At 39.6% G+C, this 24281-nt stretch overlaps 1 protein-coding gene across 2 annotated transcripts in view; it reads left to right on the top strand.

Annotated features, from left to right (window-relative positions):
* The window catches only part of cdh13 (cadherin 13, H-cadherin (heart)), an 892196-nt gene that overhangs the window by 765691 nt on the left and 102224 nt on the right, over positions 1–24281 (top strand). For both annotated transcript variants that reach the window (XM_061970208.1, XM_061970207.2), the window contains one exon: positions 14066–14208. In XM_061970208.1, the coding sequence (XP_061826192.1) occupies positions 14066–14208 (143 nt within the window). The remainder of the gene's footprint in view (positions 1–14065; positions 14209–24281) is intronic.

Here is a 24281-nt window from a genome sequence, read left to right on the forward strand (position 1 = left end):
TGTTTGTATCACAAGCAGACATGAATTGCAGTCATCAGAAAAAGACCCAGAGACATGATGATTCTAATTAGGGTATACCACTAATTAGAATTGTCATGATGTGAAAAAGGTTTTTTCACATCTAATACGATGCCGATATTGACGCCTTGAGCGTATTTTGATACGTTTAGAGGCAAATTTATAAGCGATCATGAAAATAATATTTCAAATGGAATAGAGTGGATTTATAAACTCTTAAGAAATATGTAGGTAACACTTTAGTATGGGGAACACATTAGTTGCTTATTAACATGCAAATTAGTAACATATTGGCTCTTAATTAGTCATTATTAAGTACTTATTATTATTAATTTTTTTCATTTTATTTTTATTGACATTCAGCATCAGACATTCCCATCCACTACATCATATTCACATACTTCACACATCTGTTGTCTGCCCTAAATGTCGAAATATGTTTTGTTTATATCCCAGCCATACCACCCCCCACCCCCCAAAAAAGAAAGAAACAGCAGAAAAACTAAGTAATATTTGCAAATACATCAATTAAATAAAGAAAAAAATATATATAATACATTATTAATAATATTAGTCTAAAATAAAATTAAAATAAAATAAAACTATATATATATATATATATATATATATATATATATAGGGAGTAATCTTTTTTTTTTCTTTTTTTTTAAGCAGTACAATCACTAATTCGAAAAATTTAAGTCAGGGTTATGGGGCGTGACATAATTGACCCAGTTTTCCCAGTATGAAGTAAATGTCTCCAATTTATATTTAATAGAGGCATTTATGGCTTTATTAAGCACTTATTAATGCCTTATTCTGCATGATCTTATTATACAACCAGTAAGCCATTAACTAAGAGTCTTCTTATTGCTTATTAGTAACCCTAACCCTTATATGTTCCCCTAGTGTCCAAATAACTCAAAATTAAGTCTATGTTTCTTTAATAAGCAACTAATTAATGGTGAAAATGTTCCCCATACTAAAGTGTTACCAATATGTTTTTATTCAAACCATTAAACCATTTATCATCACCAAGACGTTACTGCTCACTACCACCTCACTTCATTTGACACTCACGGTATTTAGAGAAGAAAATATTGGAGGAACATCATGTCTGTACATCTATAGGGGTCGACAAATAAAGCATTCATCTGTGAGACAATTTTGGATTTATTCGTGCATCGCTAAGTACCGTATTTGACTGACATAACAAGTGTCGAAGTGCTGTGATCGTGACGCTAATGAGAAAAAGGATAAGTTTGTTTGCAGTTGATTTCCATCCATCCATCCATCTATCTTCTGCCGCTTATCCGAGGTCGGATCGCGGGGCAGCAGCCCAAGCAGGGAAGCCCAGACTTTCCTCTCCCCAGCCACTTCGTCCAGCTCTTCCCGGGGGATCCCGAGGCGTTCCCAGGCCAGCCGGGAGACATAGTCTTCCCAACGTGCGTGGCCTCCTACCGGTCGGACGTGCCCTAAACACCTCCCGAGGGAGGCGTTCGGGTGGCATCCTGACCAGATGCCCGAACCACCTCATCTGGCTCCTCTCGATGTGGAGGAGCAGCGGCTTTACTTTGAGCTCCCCCCGGATGGCAGAGCTTCTCACCCTATCTCTAAGGGAGAGCCCCGCCACCCGGCGGAGGAAACTCATTTCGGCCGCCTGTACCCGTGATCCTGTCCTTTCGGTCATAACCCAAAGCTCATGACCTTAGGTGAGGATGGGAACGTTGATCGACCGGTAAATTGAGAGCTTTGCTTTCCGGCTCAGCTCCTTCTTCACCACAACGGATCGATACAGCGTCCGCATTACTGAAGACGCCGCACCGATCCGCCTGTCGATCTCACGATCCACTTTTCCCTCACTCGTGAACAAGACTTCTAGGTACTTGAACTCCTCCACTTGGGGCAGGGTCTCCTCCCCAACCCGGAGATGGCACTCCACCCTTTTCCGGGCGAGAACCATGGACTCGGACTTGGAGGTGCTGATTCTCATCCCAGTCGCTTCACACTCGACTGTGAACCGATCCAGTGAGAGCTGAAGATCCTGGCCAATTGAAGCCATCAGGACCACATCATCTGCAAAAAGCAGAGACCTAATCCTGCAGCCATTAAACCGGATCCCCTCAACGCCTTGACTGCGCCTAGAAATTCTGTCCATAAAAGTTATGAACAGAATCGGTGACAAAGGGCAGCCTTGGCGGAGTCCAACCCTCACTGGAAACGTGTCCGACTTACTGCCGGCAATGCGGACCAAGCTCTGACACTGAGCATACAGGGAGAGGACCGCCACAATCAAACAGTCCACAATCAGACAGTTGATTTCCTACTGCAAATATTTTTTATGGTGTTAAGTTCATATTTTGTCTTATTATTTAGCTATAGATGTCCCTGTTGTTCAGCAATGTTTGTTAGCATTATCAAGATTCAGTATATGCTGTTGAGCTTACGAGATATTTATTCATCTAGTTCAGGGGTCTCAGCTACAATTGGGCGGAAGGCGGTGTACACCCTGGACAAGTCGCCACCTCATCGCAGGGCCAACACAGATAGACAGACAACATTCACACTCACATCCACACACTAGGGCCAATTTAGTGTTGCCAATCAACTTATCCCCAGGTGCATGTCTTTGTACCCCGCCTTCCGCCCAATTGTAGCTGAGATAGGCTCCAGCGCCCCCGCGACCCCAAAAGGGAATAAGCGGTAGGAAATGGATGGATGGATGGATAGTTCAGGGGTCGGCAACCCGCCGCCCTAGTGGCTCTCTGGAGCTTTTTCAAAAATGTATGAAAAATGGAAAAAAATTAGGGGAAAAAAATATATTTTTTGTTTTAATATGGTTTCTGTAGAAGGACAAACATGACACAAACCTCCTTAATTGTTAGAAATCACACTGTTTATATTAAACATGCTTCACTGATTCGAGTATTTGGCGAGCGCCGTTTTGTCCTACTAATTTTGGCGGTCCTTGAACTCACAGTAGTTTGTTTACATGGAACATTTCTCCGACTTTCTGGGACGTGTTTTATGCCACTTCTTTTTCTGTCTCATTTTGTCCACCAAACTTTTAACGTTGTGCGTGAAGGCACAGGTGAGTTTTGTTGATGTTATTGACTTGTGTGGAGTGCTAATCAGGCATATTTGGTCACTGCATGACTGCAAGCTAATCGATGCTAACATGCTATTTAGGCTAGCTATATGTACATATTGCATCATTATGCCTCATTTGTAGCTATATTTGAGGTCATTTAGTTTCCTTTAAGTCCTCTTAATTCAATTTATATCTCATGACACACTATCTGTATGTAATATGGCTTTTAATTTTTTGCGGCTCCAGACAGATTTGTTTTTGTATTTTTGGTCCAATATGGCTCTTTCAACATTTTGGGTTGCAGACCCCTGATCTAGTTTATTAGGGCTTTCTTGTACAACAATGACAACAAAACTTTTAGTTGCTGTTATGAAAATTGACAAAGAAAATACAGTGGATTAGACTAACAACCACAATATTTATGACTTGGACTTAACATGACATTAGTTTATTTGCATAAGCAGGTCTTCGTAGTTATATTTAGGCATAGCAACCACAAAAGAACACAAACTAATTGTCCTCTTTTTTACGTTTAGTTCTGCTCTCAAACACGACTAATGTAGTGAAGAATGCTTTTGAATGCATCACAGAAAGTTTCTCAAAACAAATCAAATGTTCAAACAGGCAGTTTACAAAGTGATTGCTGCAGACACAAGCGGTCCGATTGTATGCCACAAGATGATGAAAGTGATATCTATAAGAGCTATTTCCTTTGACGCACTTTTGTTTTTCCCCTGACTTTATTACCTTGATGAACCACTTCTTTCGGGACTCTATGAAAGCTCGTTCCTATCTCTCTATGTGAAGGACTGTAACACCCAAGAACACATCACTAATACGGCATTTTCTGCTCAAACTCTGCTGGTTGACTATCGTGTGAATTAAGCCGCAAAAAAGAAAAACGGACGTGACGTCATATGCAACCCAGCTACTGGATGCCGAAGTTGACCAACTCCTCGGATCATGTCCTCATCTTTCTACTTTCAAGTTGCGAGACATTATTTATGATCTAGACTAAACTTTGACGGACTCTGACTCAAGAAAGCAGCTCACCAGTCGATGATGCATGGGCACACAAGCTAGTGATAATAAATAGTTGGTCTGCGTTAGCGCTTATAATAACAATATCACCAATACTTGATTAATATTCAAGTCACGAAATGTAAATGGAGTATTGTCTGCGCTTTGTAGATGTTTTTTTAAAGGGATATATGGGCAGAATAGTGGACCTCCCATTGACTCCATTATAAGCAGACTTTTATCGGCGTTTATTTAGTTAGAATGCATAAAAAAATATATATATCCGTCGTCTTTTCTCTCATAATGATTGTGAACAAAATTCCAAAAAGTGCAGTTCCCCTTTAAGGTTTCAATCAATCAATCAATCAATGTTTATTTATATAGCCCTAAATCACAAGTGTCTCAAAGGGCTGCACAAGCCACAACGACATCCTCGGTTCAGAGCCCACATGCAATGTAAAACACTTTTTCCTCTGTACGCTGTTCTGTTCGTCGTCTTGCAAATGTATGAAATTTATGTTCCGTCACTGTTTTACATAAATAATGTGCTTTCAAGGTGCATTTGTGTACAAAAACAACACCTTTACTTAATCACCCCTGTTCCTGCCAAGCACTGGCGTAGCATAGTTTGTATTTAAAGTAAGTGGCTGGATTGCTTTTCCATCCTTTGCTTTAAACTTAAGTGTACCATAACCTATTTTATGATGTATGCAATAAATAGATAGTCACATCTCTTTGCCAACTGAAAAGCAAATACAATAATCAAACCTGCAAAAATAAATAAAAAATATGTGTAAATGAATGAACAATTATTTATACATACATACATACATACATATAGGCCCCGAATTACATCTAACAAGAATAATAATAACAACAATTACATACAATCTATTTTTAAACCGGTGGGTCAAATACATGTGCACACACAGTCAAACAAAGACAAATCAATAAAAACACTTTGGATGAGTTGTTGACAAAATGTTATTGAATTGGTAATTAGCAATATGCATTTTAGCTGTGTCCCTTCGTCACACTGCCTGTGTTTACAGAAATACGTCAATTGAATTGTGTTTGTCTGTCCTTTGCCTGTATTTCCTTGTGGTGCACAGCCCTTTGTTTTTTAACTGTGGTTGTTTTTAAAGGGCTTTATAAATAAAGTTGGTATAGTATGGTATGAACTATCAGTTAAAGATGACTTTGTTACGGCAACACTAAATTGGCCCTAGTGTGTGAATGTGAAGTGAAGTGAATTATATTTCATATAGCGCTTTTCTCTAGTGACTCAAAGCGCTTTACATAGTGAAACCCAATATCTAAGTTACATTTTTAAACCAGTGTGGGTGGCACTGGGAGCAGGCGGGTAAAGTGTCTTGCCCAAGGACACAACGGCAGTGACTAGGTTGGCAGAAGCGGGGATCGAACCTGGAACCCTCAAGTTGCTGGCACGGCCACTCTACCAACCGAGCTGTACCGCCCCATATGAGTGTGAATGTTGTCTGTCTATCTGTGTTGGCCCTGCCATGAGGTGGCGACTTGTCCAGGGTATACCCCGCCTTCCACCCGAGTGCAGCTGGGATAGGCTCCAGCCCTCCGCGACCCCAAAAGGGACAAACGATAGAAAATGGATAGATGAATGGAATTGCTTCTCTTGTAAATACTTTTTTTCTGGTCAATTCTACGTGAAGGTGATTGTCATTTAGGACTGTCCACTCACTCCCCATTTTGGGAATTTTCCCAATAATTCACAATCCTTATGAAGGACAAGAACAAATATGTCTTCTTTTTTTTTTTAATGCATTTTAACTGATAAGTAAACGTATATACAAATCTGCTTACAATAGAGTCAGAGTGAGCCATGATGTCAAACCTAATAAATAACCATCGAACAAGCGCTAACAGTACGCCATTTACATGGCGTGACCTGAATATTAACCAAGTATTAGCGATATTGTTATTACAAGTGCTAACCTTCAGGACCTACATGTGGTGGCGCATTGATTAAAGGCATTCATTCATTATGCATTCATTCATTATGCCGCTGTATTGACATCATCAGCTGGTGAGCTGCTATCTTGCCTCGGAGGTCGTGAAAGTTTATTCTCGATTATTAATAATGCCTCTCCCCTTGCCAGTAAGATGTTGTGGACGTAAACTAAAAAGTTGGTCAATTTTGCCAGCCATTTTAGACCAGGAGTTGGCGAGAAAGACACGCGAAAAACGCTGATTTGCACCCAGCTTTTGTTTTCTCCTTCGCAAGGATTATGAGTAATTTTTTGTATTATCAGCATCCTAACAGTCGGCATCATAATGACAGCAGACATTGTACAGTAAGTGATGTTTTATTATGTTTGTTGGCTCTCATGACAGCTGCATGAGTTGTAGTCAGTGTTGTAATAAAAGGAAATAGTGAACATTACCATGTGTCCGTCAAAATAATGCGCAAAATACGTAAATATTAGGTTATTATGAATGTGCCTGTTACTATATTACACATACAGTAGGGAAGGGATTTATATGGCTCCATCCACGTGAGATCCACCCAGGAAGGTCAAAGTTGGAATTGCCACAAAATACATTTTAAGATATTCAACACTACTGCCACCTGGCGGCTAAAGTGGATAGTGCATCCCCCAATTCGTCACGTTTCATGCGTCAGGATGAGGCTATATGAATCATCTATTTGTGTTTTGGATGTTTTTTAAGCGCTTTATAGGCCAAATAGAGCCACTCCCATAGGCTCAATTGTAAGCAGACTTTTCATGGCGTGTAGTTTTTTAAATTTTAAAATTTTCAGAGATTTTCAATTCAAGGTTTTCATAAACATTAAGCCATAATCATCGAAATTATAACAAATAAAGGCTTTACATAATTCACTTTGCATGTAACTTTACATGTTACAAAATGTTACATTTTTGTGTACTTCCACATATGATTTATTTTGTTAAATTCTACAGAATAATATTTATTTCTCATATTTATTTTCAAAAAATGTATTTATTATTATTTATTATTTATTCTATCCCACTTATGTGCCTCTTAGGCTTTGTAAGATCATGTTACCTTTAAACTAAACAAAATTTATGCTAATCCACCTTTTTGCTCTTTTTTCCAAATAAGAATCGATAAAGAATCAAATCGTTAAGCAAAATCGAAAATGGAAACTGGAAAAATCTTATCAATACTCATCCCTAATGAAGTGGTAAATGAAATAACAGTTGACTGGCAGATGTAATGATGTAGTATTGTCGCTTTACTGGACTAATTTGTGAAACATGAAATATTTACACAGGCGCTTTTGTTTATTCACAAATCTAAAAGAAGACAGCGCCTGTAAGACAGGATACAGCTTAACGGTGATGTCATTAAGCGCCGACTTTTTCCTTCTTCCTCCATTGCGATGAAACCGCTGAAGTCGTCTTCTTCAGCACACGGCGGTCCTGCCTTTTGGGGCCCGTGAGTGGTGGTGGATTTAAGTGTCCTTCAACGGCTGTTTTTGATCGTGGGGTCGATAGTCTTCGGCTTGTGGGCAGCGTTTTGTGCATTCTGTCTTTTTCCCATGATGAGGGTGAGTCCATAATGCGCCAAATGGTTGACTGAATGATTGTGTGAGTGTGTTTGATTTAATGTGAACAATTTATTTGGTCTATCTGGCAATTTCATTGGTCTCAGGCTACGTTTTTTGGCAGCCTTTGAAGATTGTGAACCCGGACAAATCCATAAATTAGCCGCAGTATTTCATAAAGTGCAGCGTTCAAACCTTGGGAAAAAAATCGGCCTATCGTTCGGAAATTACGTTATGCAAAATATGGACCAAATCACCACCATTACAGGTTAGATAAACTACAAGATAGTGTAGTAAATGTACATTATAATTATTGCGATGAGATGAGAATAACATGTTACCAAAGCAACAAAATTACAATATTTATCATTTTATAGCTGTAACACAGTCGGTACCAGGCTTTCGATAGTATGTTGCTAATATTATTCCAATTACAATTTCCTAAATAAACCAAATTGCTAAATTACTCAGAGGTCCACATTTACAGACAGCTAAGGACCTATTACATAATTTAAAACAGAGGTATCATAAATGTACGTATATATATATATATATATATATATATATATATATATATATATATATATATATATATATATGTACATGTATATATATATATATATGTACGTATATATACCGGTGTATATATATATATATATATATATATATATATATATATATATATATATATATATATATATATATATATATATATATACGTACATATATTTTACCTCTGTTTTAAATTATGTATTTTAGTCTGTCCTTTGCTTGTACTTCTCTGCTTTTTGTGTGTTTGCTTGTTTGGCGTGTACAGCCCTTTGCATTTCAACTGTGGCCGTTTTTAAAGTTAAAGTTAAAAAGTTAAAGTACCACTGATACTCACACACACACACTAGGTGTGGTGAAACTAACCTCTGCATTTGACCCATCACCTTGTTCCACGCCCTGGTAGGTGAGGGTAGCAGTGAGCAGCAGCGGTGGCCGCGCTCGGGAATCATTTTAGTGATTCAACCCCGAATTCCAACCCTCGATGCTGAGTGCCAATCAGGGAGGTAACGGGTCCCATTTTTATAGTCTTTGGTATGACTCGGCCCGGGGTTTGAACTCACGACCTACCGATCTCAGGGCAGACTGTCAGAGTGTGTTGGTGACGAACCCCAAGATGCAGAGATGATGGCAGGCATTGAGCGAGAAAACATGATTTAATTAAACACTATGGCAAAAAAACAAACAAAAGGGTACAAACAAAAGGCGCGCACAAGGCGGAGAACAAACTTGGCTATGAACTAAAATAGCACAAAAGCTAACTGTCGACAAGAAACAAAAACACTTACTGTGACACGAAGGAACTATGACAAGAGCAGAATGAACAAAAGTAGACAGAGCTACAACAACAATTATTATGACAGGTAGTAGTGACAACAAGTATTAGCGACAATGACAATGACAATAATCCAGCAGTGACTGGAGGGTAGGGCAGGTATAAATAACAGCTGGCTGATTGACACCAGGTGTGGCCAGGTGCCAATCAGCCACAGCTGAGGGGACACAGCACTCAGGGAGACAAACAGGAAACAGAACCAAAACAAGAGCGCTGACAGGAAATACTACACACACAGAGGAAAAACTAAAACACAACCAAACTGTCACTGACACTCTAACCACAATTTCACTGAGCAGGTTAAAGTTGGTATGGTATGGTACGGTGTGTGGGGAAATAACAATGGCGATAATTTGAATGAGGAATAATCTTTTACTACACTTGATTGATTGATTGATTGAGACTTTTATTAGTAGATTGCACAGTACAGTACATATTCCGTACAATTGACCACTAAATGGTAACACCCGAATAAGTTTTTCAACTTGTTTAAGTCGGGGTCCACGTTAATCAATTGATGGTAAAACTGTGGTTTTGAGTTAATAAAAGAGTTGACTGTAATTTACACATCGTTCAGTGGTTGATTCGCCTGACCTCCGCGCAGGCTTGTTGGGTTAAGTTCCCTATAGTGACCATTCCAAGGAGTAGTCCACTTTTCACACATAGTCCGCAGGGATAGGCTCCATCCGAAGTGAACAGGAATGATGGCAGAAAATGGACGACTGGTGTTATTTCTGAAGCGAACTTTGTCGGTGAGTCCCCAAACTCAACCTGAACCAAGCTGCTCAGATGGCAGCACAGCAGAAGCAGCCTTAAAATGACATGTGCAAAGAAAGTGGAGGAAATGTATTTTCATTACTGCCCTCATTCACGGTATGATGCCTCCTTGCGGTTCGGCTTCCTTCTTCATCCCTCTCCTCATCACTCGCCTCCATCTCCCCCCCCCCCGTCCTCTTGCTTTGCCCGCTGTGAATTTAGATGAAGTGCACAGTGGTTGTGTCCAAACACAAGTCAGCGCACCCCTTGTACTGTCCTTATAACTGTTGCGTACGCACACTCAGCAGTTCTCAGACAGAACGGGTTTATTAGCATTGGCTGCATGCCATCTCCTCTCTCTCTCTCTCCCCTCTCTCGCTGAAAGTTTCCAATCACGGCAAAATCTTACTCTCAGGAGAGACAGTAGAACGTGTTACCGACATAAATAAACTATATAGAAAAAAGTACTGGAGGAGCCATTGCCCATTACACTCACGAGAATTGAGAAAAAAATTAGTGGAGAGAAGTTTCCAGTTTTCTGGGAAAACTTTCTACAAGATTTTCAGATAGTTTTACTTATTCTGTTTCTTCTGTCAAGGGTCTCCAATGTGAGTCCAGTTCTTTAAGTCCGTGATATTTGTCAGTATTTTATTGATGCTGGTACTGGAGTTTTATGAACACCCTTTCTGGTCTCCAGTGGCTAAATATGAAAATTCTGTAACTTCCTGAGAACCAGCATCTTCTGCAGTGGACATTTGTATTTCCTTCTGTAATTGACCAAAAACAAATGTCTACCTTAAAGGATACAGGATGTACACTTTATTATTCCCCTGAGGCCATGTGTGTGTATCTACCATCATGGTCAAATGTTTACATATTCTTGTAAAGAACATAATGTCATGGCTGTCTTGAGTTTCCAATAATTTCTACAACTCTTATTTTTTTGTGATAGAGTGATTGGAGCACATACTTGTTGGTCACAAAAAACATTCATGAAGTTTGGTTCTTTTATGAATTTATTATGGGTGTACCGAAAATGTGACCAAATCTGCTGGGTCAAAAGTATACATACAGCAATGTTAATATTTGGTTACATGTCCCTTGGCATGTTTCACTGCAATAAGGCGCTTTTGGTAGCCATCCACAAGCTTCTGGCAAGCTTCTGCTTGAATTTTTGACCACTCCTCTTGACAAAATTGGTGCAGTTCAGCTAAATTTGTTGGTTTTCTGACATGGACTTGTTTCTTCAGCATTGTCAACACGTTTAAGTCGGGACTTTGGGAAGGCCATTCTAAAACCTTAATTCTAGCGTGATTTAGCCATTCATTTACCACTTTTGATGTGTGTTTGGGGCCATTGTCCTGTTTGAACACCCAACTGTGCCCAAGACCCAACCTCCGGGCTGATGATTTTACCATGAATTGATTAACGTGGACCCCGACTTAAACAAGTTGAAAAACTTATTCGGGTGTTACCATTTAGTGGTCAATTGTACGGAATGTGTACTGTACTGTGCAATCTACTAATAAAAGTTTCAATCAATCAATCAATGATTTTAGGTTGTCCTGAATAATTTGGAGGTAATCCTCTATTATTGTCCCATTTACTCTCTGTAAAGCACCAGTTCCATTAGCAGCACATTAGGCTCAGAGCATAATACTACCACCACCATGCTTGACAGTAGGAATTGTGTCCCTGGGTTTAAAGGCTTCACCTTTTCTCCTCCAAACATATTGCTGGGTATTGTGGCCAAACAGCTAAATTTGTGTTTCATCTGACATCACATGGACAAAGACCTTCTGAAGGAAAGTTCTGTGGTCAGATTTGGTCACATTTTCAGTAGACCCATAGTAAATTCATAAATGAACCAAACTTTATGAATGTTTTTTGTGACCAACAAGTATGTGCTCCAATCACTCTACTACAAAAAAATAAGAGTTGTGGAAATTATTGGAAACTCAAGACAACCATGACATTATGTTCTTTACAAGTGTATGTAAACTTTTGACCACGACTGTATAACGTCAGAGGTTACTAACTGAACTTGAGAGGGCCTGTTGGCTCACAGTTCGAGGATATGACAAATGTGTTTGCTGAGGTTTAGGTCAAGGCTCTTAAGTTTCCCCACACCGAATCCATCCAAGTATTTATTTTTGGGGCTAAGAATGGGCTATTTTCAAAAACAACGTAAACAACCAACCATTGATCCTTGTACTTTAGTCACAGAGCCTCACAGGCAAGACAAATTTCAGTAAGGATGAGAGTCAACTGCAATTAAAATACTTCAAAACACATGTAATGATAAACCTGCAATATGATTTTAAAAAATGCTGAAAATGGTGAATTTCACTGATTGAGAGACGTGGGTCGAAATGGTTTGGATAACTTTGCCTACACCATGCACTTTATTGGTTTTGATGTAAAGTTTTATTGTGGGATTTTGGTGGGATTTTGAGCTTTCTGGAAACATTTAAAGCTACTGTTGTATATCTGTTGGTCGTGCGATGGGTGATGAGCCAAGAAGACGCCAACGAGGAATCGTCGAACAAAAAGCTTTATTTGTTTCAGTGAGCCTCCGACTGGAGCTGCAGCTCCAGGAGAAAGAGTTGGCCAAATCTCTTCTGCTGTTTTCTCAGACCGTTGTCCTTAAATAACTTTTACACCAGTAACTCTTTGTTGTTCTAGCCTTGGAATACACCCATTTTGTTGCTTGGCCAGTCAGCCTATTTCCTGTGATCGGTTTAAGTCGGGTGACCTCGGACCCCTATCCTCTATTGCTAATTGTGAGAGCTTCCTACCAGATGTTGCTAACGTTTTTACTCTTCCTCCTAAACTCCAAATCTACATTCCTGTAGGATCCCAATTTCCTGGGTGCAATAGCCATCACCCTCTGGAGCGCTTGTGATGGACATATGCACTTTTGACCTTAATAGAATAATCCTCTAAAGCATGGGTGTCAAACTCTGGCCCGCGGGCTAAATTTGGCCCTCCGTGTAATTTCACTTGGCCCTTGAAGCCATATCAAATTAACACTAGAGCTGGCCCGCCGATTATATACAGCAGCACGCTACAAGGTGTGTGTGGGGGGAGGGTGCGGGGTTTGGTGGTAGCGGGGGTGTATTTTTAGCGTCCCGGAAGAGTAAGTACTGCAAAGGGTTCTGGGTATTTGTTCTGTTGTTTTTATGTTGTGTTACGGTGCGGATGTTCTCCCGAAATGTGTTTGTCATTCTTGTTTGGTGTGGATTCACAGTGTGGCGTATATTTCTAACAGTGTTAAAGTTGTTTATACGGCCACCCTCAGTGTAACATGTATCGCTGTTGATCAAGTGTGCTTTGCATTCACGTGTGTGTGCGTACAGAAGCCGCACGTATCTTGTGACTGGGCCGGCACATTGTTAGAATGGATGAAAAGCGGACGTGACGGCAACGCGTAGAGGACGTTAAAGGCAGTGCCTATAAGGCACGCCCCCAAGACTGTGGTCCGGGTGGACTACGAAATATAATGACTGATAAACACCTTTGTTCGATAATGAAGGTTGCCTCAGCTCAAAGCCTGAGCCCCGACATTAATGAACTAGCATCCAAGAAAAGATGGCAGGTTTCTGGCTTGGGCACATCAGATTAGATCAGTGTGTTGCAAACTGAGCAGTTTAAAATCCTGAATGGTTGGTTTATTCATTGTTATTTTATTTTCAATTTTATTAGCCTGTGGAAAAAGTTAATGTTGATATTTACCTCAGAAGGCTGCAAATAGAAAAGCGGCATTACATTTTTATTTAAATTGTATTTGATAGGCCATTGATATTTGTTAATTATTATTATTATTATTTGAAACTCGATTTTGCATGTCACTATAAAGTTATATAAGCCTTGCTTGTTCAATATTCAATGCAAAACTTGTTTGGGTCCCTATTAAAAGGTCAATGTTTTCAACTTTGGCCCACGGCTTTGTTCAGTTTTAAATTTTGGCCCACTCTGTATTTGAGTTTGACACCCCTGCTCTAAAGGATTCTGTGACCAAATACAAATGCATGCTAGTTCCCCAATCATATAAGAAAATTGTATACAGTATAATTCACCTCACTACCTTGTTACTGACAGAGAGGAACAAAGGCAAGTGACTCATAACTAATATGTCTTACTTCAGGCATTAGTGTTTTTTAGCAGGTAGTAATTATATATGTGAATGTTTCTCGTCAGCACTTATCTAACCTTCAACCGTCTTCCCAAGGTACGCCATCCTGAGAGATCCAGCAGGCTGGCTGACTGTGAACCAACTGCGAGGAACTGTCAACACTTTGGCCGCTCTGGACCGTGAATCTCCATATGTTCGTGACAATAAATACATCGCTCTGTTCATTGCCATCGACAACGGTAAGACAAAAGCTGAAATGGTTCCGGTTGTATGAAATGTTACACATTTGCGATCTTTCCTGAATGTGCTGTTTATACATGATTGAAGTGTTCCAATTTCATGGAAGATCGAACAATTCAACAACATTAATGAACCCATAGCGTCCAGATGACCAAAATTTCACTAGGACAATTTAATGTATTTTTCTGCTCCTAAAATTGAATCTGGAAGTAATTTCCCATAATATCAATTGGTTTTTGAGTGATCCGTAAATAACTTACTGTACTTGATACGTTGCCTTTCCATCGCCAAACTTGATAGGTTGTGACGTCATTTACAGAACTGGAGCCCATTTCTCCGCATTGACAGTGTGGATAAAGGCTTGTTAAACTATTATTTTGATCACTTAAGTACATGTTTTTGTCACTCTGGTCCATTGTTACTTCAAAACTGAAACGGTTAACAGTACGAGCAAAAAATAAATAGAAAAATATCGCCATTCCTGAACTTCTCTGCCTTTCCATCCCATTTCCATAGACAACCTAGCCTGTGTTTCCTCATGCTGTTTCAGCATTTCCTCAAGCATTCTGAGGAAAACATCAGTAGAAGAGGACACAAACTAGAATACTAGTGGCTTACTTTGTTTTTCTCTTGTTTTTGAGACCCATGTAAGCGCTAAGTTTCCTTAGGTTTGGACTCTTTCTCCCCTTGAGGGTGCTTCTGATTTTTGGGATGGCAATTGGATTGAGTCTTTTTAATTTGTACACCCAAACACTGACCAAAATCTTTCTTCTTCAAAGTCAGAATCCCTAAAATGATCACTCTTCTCGGTAGGTGCGTCCCATTTTGCACCGGTTGATTTGACTAAAGAGGTTCATACTTTTCGTATATTCCAATCATTTGTAAATGTATGACGCCATTAGTTGTATTGCTACAACCTGCAACAATGCATCTGGAAGCCATATTTGATCATTCCTTCAAATTCTGCTAGAAAATAACGTGCTTTGGGATGGCGATGCTATCAAAACACACAAAACACAATTTAAAATTCCCTCCAGTCTTTTGTAGGTGATATAAGCAGGCTGATATTTTAGAGCTACAAGAAGGCATTCCAAAATGTGCTAAAGCTCATTAGAAAAACAAGCTTAAAGGGGAACATTATCACAATTTCAGAAGGGTTAAAACCATTAAAAATCAGTTCCCAGTGGCTTATTTTATTTTTCGAAGTTTTTTTCAAAATTTTACCCATCACGCAATATCCCTAAAAAAAGCTTCAAAGTGCCTGATTTTAACCATCGTTATATACACCCGTCCATTTTCCTGTGACGTCACACAGTGATGCCAATACAAACAAACAGCAAGGTATAGCGACATTAGCTCGGATTCACACTCGGATTTCAGCGGCTTAACACTGTCTGATAAGATAATTACTAACAACTTTGAACTAGGTTTACAGCATATGAAATACATTTGGCAACAACATGCACTTTGAGAGTGCAGACAGCCCATTTCAGGCGCGCTAAGAACATATATTTTTCCACGATTTCAGCACTCAGGTTAACCATACCTAAATAGACACACAATACTGCATTACACAAGACTACCCGAATGTACTCGAATGATTGAAAAAAATAAATGTTTTTAAGCTAAATTATTGGTAAACACAGTTTATGTATAATAATTTACGTAAAACCGCGAGTAATGAATAAAGTTTTCATCAATTAATATATTCTGTAGACATACCCTCATCCGCTCTCTTTTCCTGAAAGCTGATCTGTCCAGTTTTGGAGTTGATGTCAGCAGGCCAGGGAAGCTAGGGTCGATATTATTCTCTTGATCATCTTCGGTGGCATAAGGGACGGTGTGAGCCAAGACATCCAGGGGGTTTAGCTCGCTCGTCTGCGGGAACAAACTGCCGCCATTGCTTGCCGTGCTAGCGAGGTCCTTTGTTCCTGAATTGCTCACACACTCCGGCAGATTCAATGGGGGTCTGGCGGCAGATTTCTTTGACTTTATCGTTGGAAATGCATCTGCTTTGAGTGTCGCAGGATATCCACACATTCTTGCCATCTCTGTCGTAGCATAGCTTTCGTCGGTAAAGTGTGCGGAACAAACGACTGACCATTTCGTCGGCTTTTCCACACCCTCGTATTTTGAACAAATTTCGTCCAATTTCTTGCCACTTTCGCATCTTTGGGCCATTGGTGCAACTTGAATCCGTCCCTGTTCGTGTTGTTACACCCTCCGACAACACACCGACGAAAGTGAGAAAATGGCGAATTGCTTCCCGATGTGACGTCACGTTGTGACGTCATCGCTCCGAGAGCGAATAATAGAAAGGCGTTTAATTCGCCAAAATTCACCCATTTAGAGTTCGAAAATCGGTTAAAACATATATGGTCTTTTTTCTGCAACATCAAGGTATATATTGACGCTTACATAGGTCTGGTGATAATGTTCCCCTTTAAGATCACTACTGTGTCTTTTTTAGAGTCGTACAGTATACCGGTATTAGTATAGTACCACGATACTAATGAATAATATTCGGTACTATACCACCTCTGAAAAGCATTATGTTTATAAACTCAGGAAATATGTCCCTGGACACATGAGGACTTTATGATCCTGTAACGACTTGGTATGGGATTGATACCCAAATTTGTGGTATCATCCAAAACTAATGTAAAGTATCAAACAACAAAAGAATAAGTGATTTTTAAATGTTAACAGAAATGTAGCTAGAACATGTTAAAAGAGAAAGTAAGCAGATATTAACAGTAAATGTTAAAAATTGATTAATAATTAATTTTCTACCACTTGTCCTTAATAATTCTGACAAAATAATAGAATGAAAAATGACACAATATGTTACTGCTATGTCAGGAGCTAAATTAGGAGCCTTTGTTTGCTTACTTACTAATAAAAGACAAGTTGTCTTGTATGTTTACTATTTTAAGGACAAACTTGCAATAAGAAACATATGTTTGATGTACCGTAATATGTTTTGTTAAAATAAAGCCAATAATGCAGTTTTTGTGGTGCCCTTTATTTAGGGAAGTACCGAAAAGTATCGAAATAATTTTGGTACCGGTATCGGGACAACACTGGACTTTTCTAAGGATAAATTTACCTGTAGACAACATTTTTAGATCCAGAACCTATGAAATAAGTCCCAACATTCGCAGCATTAGTGGGGCCCTTTAAATGTGTTGCTGTAACATTCCCAGTGTACATGCTTATGCATGAAATAAGAGATTAAATTAAAGAAAATACATTTCTATAGAAATTACCTATTTGTGTGAAGTTCTGTTCGGTTTCATTGTAGTGGAAAATACACTTTCTCTGCAAAGAAAGTGTAATTATCGTAACATTAAGACGGCCGTAAGTGCCTCAACTTCTGGCAACCTCTGATTACCAGTTGACATTGCCAGTGAGGCTGCTATGCTGAAACTCCCCAAAGCATAATAAGTCAAGAAGCAAATGAATTTCTACGTGAGTTCCGCGAACTCTCATCTGTTGTCATGTTCTCACGCGGGTCCTGACAGATCCATTAGTGAAGCTTAAGTATTCTATGGGAAGGCGGCACAATAACGCTGATGTGTTGGTGAGTTTGGCAGCTGTGAAAAGATGAAGTAATCTTCAGCCATGAATAAAAGGCAGAGGGGGTCTTTAAGACAGGAGAAAGGGGTAAATATGGATTTTGAAAAGTTGATGAGTAAGCGGAAACTGAGAGGAGGACAAAGTTAGTATCAATATCAATACAGGTTTAATACAATAATTTTTTCAAAGCTTATTTTGCATTGAACAGGAAGTCACTGTGTTTACGTGTGTAACTAGACAGTATTTACGGCAAGCTGCTTCGTGATAATGAGAGCATTAACTTCAACAGTTGTTGACATTCACAAAACCTTTCATGAACATTTTCATGAAAACACCCCCTCAAATCTCAAGTACGTCGACTTAAACTTGTCACGACTTGGACTATGGAGTTTTTGTTTTCCCAAGATGCAAGTGAATTTGGATCGGACATGGCTTGAAGGTGGGTACATGATTTATTTATTACTATCAAAAAAAGAACAAACGAAAAGCGCACACAATGGCGGAGGTAAAAAAACTTGGCGAATGAAAACAAAACTTGCACAAAGGCAGAAACTGAACACGAAATAAAAAAAAACACTTACTGTGGCATGGGACCGTGAACAGGGCTTGAAACGAGAGGATAGCAGGGTTAGAGAAGATATGACACCAGGACGAACAACAGAAAAATGAAAAGCTTAAATAACACAGACATGATTAACAACAGGTGCGTGACTCAAAACAGGTGCGTGACATGACAGGTGAAAACTAATGGGTTGCTATAGTGACAAACAAGAGTGCATAATGAGTCCAAACGTGGAACAGGTGAAACTAATGGGTAACCATGGAAACAAGACAAGGGAGTGAAAAGCCAGAAACTAAAGAGTCAATAACTAAACAAAACATGACTTAAACAAAACATGATTACACAGACATGACAGAATGTTTTTCTTGTACCTGCGTTTTTGTGGGTGAAAAAAAAAATTGTTGTGACTTGGGCGTGACTTGAGTCCTGGGGGAATAAATCATGTACCCACCTTCAAGCCATGTCCGATCCAAATTCACTTGCATCTTGGGAAAACAAAAACTCCATAGTCCAAGTCGTGAGAAAACTAGCACCTTTTAATAGTACAGTGTTCCCTCCATTATTGCGAGGGTTACGTTCCAGATCCCCAGGTGGTTAAATTTTCGTAAAGTAGATACATTATTTATTTTATGATTTATATGACTATTATATGCTTTTTAAGACTTTATAAGCCCTCCATACACTAAGAACAGCATGCCTATGCACTTAGAACAACTTATTATGCTCTTAAAACAGTTCATACACTCTAAGGCCCTGTCTACATTAAGCCGGATAACTCCTTAAACAAATATATATTTAGCCTAAACTCCGTGTCAGCCACACTAACCCATTGTTTAAGGTTCTCCTCCTTGGATAATTTATAACACGGGTAAGTGCGCCGTGTATTTCTTGACACTCCAGCTCTTAGCTTCATCGATCATTTACAAACTGAGTTCGGAATTTCGGAGAATAGACGTCAGAAAGAACGCGCCACAGCCAGCTTCATAACAAGCGGTTTCGTAACTCGGACGTAACCACTGGAAAGACGGAGGCGAGTCATCCAGACATGCCCGTGTTTCTCCTTCTTCTACATGTACAGACGCTTGTGGAAATCACACATGAATACCTTAAGAGATGGAAATGCGCGATTGCAGCTATTTGGGATACAACACATGTCAGACGGCAACATAGCAATGTTGAGCGACGTATTTGGATAAGGTCTGGACCAATGTTCCCTCTAAGGCAGTGGTTCTTAACCTGGGTTCGATCAAACCCTAGGGGTTCGGTGAGTCGGGCTCAGGGGTTCGGTGGAGGTCAAAACACACCCGACTCATCGTGTAAATAAAAACTTCTCCCTATCGGCGTATTACGGATACGGCAACAACTGACTGGTTTGCAGGTGTGTAATTTGTTGTGAGTTTATGCACTGTGTTGGTTTTGTTGTTTGAACAAGGTGATGCACGGTTCATTTTGTGCACCAGTAAAAAAACATGGTAACACTTTAGTATGGGGAACATATTCACCATTAATTAGTTGCTTATTAACATGCAAATTAGTAACATATTGGCTCTTAACTAGTCATTATTAAGTACTTATTAATGCCTTACTCGGCATGACCTTATTATAACCCTAACCCTCTAACCCTCTAAACCTAATCCTAACCCGAACCCGAACCCTAACCCTAACCAAATAACTCTAAATTAAGTCTTTGTTATTTAGAATATGTTCCCCTAGTGTCCAAAAAACTCTAAATTAAGTCTTTGTTACTTAGAATAGGTTCCCCATACTAAAGTGTTACCAAAAACATATAATTTTGTCTTGAATTTGAAAAAAAAGGAGGGTTCGGTGAATGCGCATATGAAACTGGTGGGGTTCGGTACCTCCAACGAGGTTAAGAACCACTGCTCTAAGGTTCGCGCCTGCGCAATTGCGCACTGCTCACGCGTCCTCTGCGCACAGAAAATTAATGCCGCGCAGAAAATCAAAAATCCTATCTGAACTTTAAACAAAATAAACACATTACAATTTATTCTGTATGATTTTGCAATGCAACTTTATGAGTGACAGGTGACAATAAGCGTGGCCCCAATGAATAAAACAATCTTTGTCAACACAGTTCAATTATCGTCTGTCGAGACACTTTACGGACAGGAATTCCATCATTCACTTTATTGAGCAAAACTGTTTGTAACCACACCAAAAACATGAGTAAAAAAAACTTGTATCTATAAAAACTGGTCATTTTCTGCCATACAAACCAGGCTTAAACCAACTTTGTCATCCGTCGTTTCAACAGAAGCCGCTCGCTCTGTCTCACCTGCACCAACACACGCACTCATGGCACTTAGCCAGTGTTGCGTTTATGGCCACACAAAAAGTCGGACAACCCCAACGCCACACAATGTGTAAATGCCAGGTTGTAACACTCTGACTCCTCAATCAGATGTGTGCTTATTTTACTGCCATTTATTAAGGATGTTAATCTAAGGATATTATTCATGAAATATTGTCACTAGATCTCATAAATGCTAATAAAAAGATGTATTTTACAGACAGAAAGTTACAGGAACTAAATGTAATCTCTGAAAGGGATAACATTTCTTTTAAAGGCAGGACCCGCAGCCAGACATACAATACTAGCACATAGGTCATGAAAAACATGTTTTTTTTGTTATTTTCATTGTAAGAGGGCCAAATTATTTTAATAAAACATTTAAATCGTTATGATGTCAGATTTGGGACAGGTGTGACGCTGGTGTAGCCACAGTGTGCACGTCTGATGTTGCTCACATGTGCTCCACTAAATGCTGAGGGAGTTTGTGCGTTTGCTCACACACATGAAAAATTAGAGGGAACATTGGTCTGGACCAGGGGTCGGCAACCCAAAATGTTGAAAGAGCCATATTGGACCAAAAATACAAAAACAAATCTGTCTGGAGCCGCAAAAAATTAAAAGCCATATTACATACAGATAGTGTGTCATGAGATATAAATTGAATTAAGAGGACTTAAAGGAAACTAAATGACCTCAAATATAGCTACAAATTAGGCATAATGATGCAATATGTACATATAGCTAGCCTAAATAGCATGTTAGCATCGATTAGCTTGCAGTCATGCAGTAACCAAATATGTCTGATTAGCACTCCACACCAGTCAATAACATCAACAAAACTCACCTTTCATGCACAACGTTAAAAGTTTGGTGGACAAAATGAGACAGAAAAAGAAGTGGCATAAAACACGTCCTAGAAAGTCGGAGAAAGTTATACATGTAAACAAACTACGGTGAGTTCAAGGACCGCCAAAATTAGTAGGACAAAACGGCGCTCGCCAAATACTCGAATCAGTGAAGCATGTTTAATATAAACAGTGTGCTTTGTAACAATTAGGGAGACTTGTGTCATGTTTGTCCTCCTACAGAAACCATATTAAAACAAAAAAGAAATGTTTTTCCCCTCATCTTTTTCCATTTTTCATACATTTTTTGAAAAGCTCCAGAGAGCCACTAGGGCGACGCTAAAGATGCCATGTGGCTCTAGAACCGCGGGTTGCCGACCCCTGGTCTGGACGAACAGCAGCCTGGTGGGATATGTTTGTCAACGAGTGTGTTGTGCCAGCGGAACGGCAAGAGGACTTTCGAATGTCCAGGTCAGCTGTGATTCTACTTAGCGAAAAACTTTGTCCATTTGTCGAAGGGGAGACAACGAGAATGCAGGCGCCCGTGGACGAGGGAAGACTACGGAAAACAGCGAATGCATTTAGACTGGCAAAGCAGACTATCAGTTATTGTCCGCGATGTATGTCGAGCGATTACTTAACGTCTAGTTTTGTACTCCATAACTATTGTGAAGCCATGAAGTGGTTGCGGCCGTCAAGTACGACCGCCAACAGGCAGGATTGCAAGAATGGAAAATGAAGGTGAAAGTAAACGAGTGAGGAGTGTCCTGACCAGATATCTAGATCCCTAGATTTATTGTTTTAAAATTATCTTTATCACATTGTTTACTTTCACACATCCATTAAAAATATGATTCATGTATGATGGCTCAGGTGTGATTCCCTACAATAGTCTAACACAAGCCTGGGCAATTATTTTGACTCGGGGGCCACATTTAGAGAAAAAAATGTGTCTGGGGGCCGGTATATCTATTTTTAGGGACACTAATACAAAACCTCACAATAATGTCTGATTGAATGCTAAAAAACGTTATGACAGACCGCCTTAAAAAACGTAATGGAATTTTACATGTTTCTATGAAGGATAAAACACGGAATATTGACAAAATATGAACGTCACACCCCCTTTCGATCGACATATTTTACAATCAAGTGAAACACAACAAAAAGTGAAATATGAACGCAAATGGTACAAAATAAACCCACCTACAATCTGATATATCAGATACGTCACTAAGCTTTAGAACTTTGTTGTGAAAATCTCCTTCCGCGTCTGTGGAAACGCTTCCCGCCCACACTGTTTGGTGCCTCGTCTGAGCTGCTGTGACGTAGATTACCATAGTAACTAATTAGATGACCGTAGTAACTAATTAGATTACCATCCATCCATCCATCCATTTTCTTCCGCTTATCTGAGGTGGGGTCGCGGGGGCAGCAGCCTAAGCAGAGAAGCCCAGACTTCCCTCTCCCCAGCCATTTCGTCCAGCTCCTCCCGGGGGATCCTGAGTCGTTCCCAGGCCAGCCGGGAGAGATAGTCTTCCCAACGTCTTCTGGGTCTTCCCTGTGGCCTCCTGCTGTTCGGAAGTGCCCTAAACACCTCCCTAGGGAGGCGTTCGGGTGGTAGTAACTAATTAGATTACCAGAGTAACTGGTATATCATCCAAAAGCGCAAATTCCAACCATTGAAATACTGTATATAGTTCAAGACTTACAGTCATGTGTAAACATCATAATGGCAGCTACACTTCCGGTCTTAAAGATCTAAAAAAATTATTTGGGAATGTCCGGCGGGCCAGATTGAAAAGCTTAACGGGCCGCACGTGGCCTTTGGGCCTTAATTTGCCCAGGTCTGGTCTAACAGATACTGATGGTGAGGCAAACAAGGTTTACTGTTAAAACAAATGTGGCAATAGGCTACATTGAAACACAGGGTAAGGATACACTTCCAGGTCAAAGGTGACTATGATGTAGTATATATAGGTCGCGTTGCACCGGCGGACGGGGGGGGGAGGGGTTCTTAAACGATGGCACTGTGTGTGTGTGGACAGGGATAAGGTTAGGTAGGATATACCCTGTATAACCGTAGCCAGCTTAGTGAAGATGCAGGCTAAAACCTACACAATTTGAACATAAAAACAGAACACTGTAATAATAACACGGTGTACTTGGAAATCAGGAATTATTCGATATAGACTGGTTGGTGACATAGACATAACCGATTTAAGCAGGTTTCACTGTATAATTTTCTTATCCTGGGTTTTGCTCTTGAAAAATTTGTGTAAATCATATTGTCTACCAGACCATCTGGGGAGTGATTATTTAAATTATCTACCAGATGAACAAAGAAAAAACACAATTTGTTGTCAGTTGTGTACCTCCTCTGTTATAAATTGAAAATCACAATAAACTTACAGTTGGTATTTGATAATTGTGATGTGTAGAATAATAATAATACACACATAAAGTAAATTGATACGTTTATTAAGTGTATGTTTTTGCCTGGCACAATGTTTTTTCTCACTTGTGTACTTAGTAGAAAACTACTAATTTCAAGCACAATTCATAAATCATCTTGACAAAACGTTTAAATTGTCTTTAATTACCTGTGGCAATGGAATTGTCAAATGATCGGGGTGAATTGTGGTTTGGTACAGGTTGGGTGCTTAGGAGTTGTGAGCAGACATTAAAGTCAGCTCACTGGAACTGGAACTCATCACGCAAAGAATTGAACCCAAGAGAAAACAGTCCTAAATTGCCCAAACTGGTGCGAGC

This window comes from Nerophis lumbriciformis, linkage group LG10, assembly GCF_033978685.3.
Source record: "Nerophis lumbriciformis linkage group LG10, RoL_Nlum_v2.1, whole genome shotgun sequence".
Lineage (NCBI taxonomy): Eukaryota > Metazoa > Chordata > Actinopteri > Syngnathiformes > Syngnathidae > Nerophis > Nerophis lumbriciformis.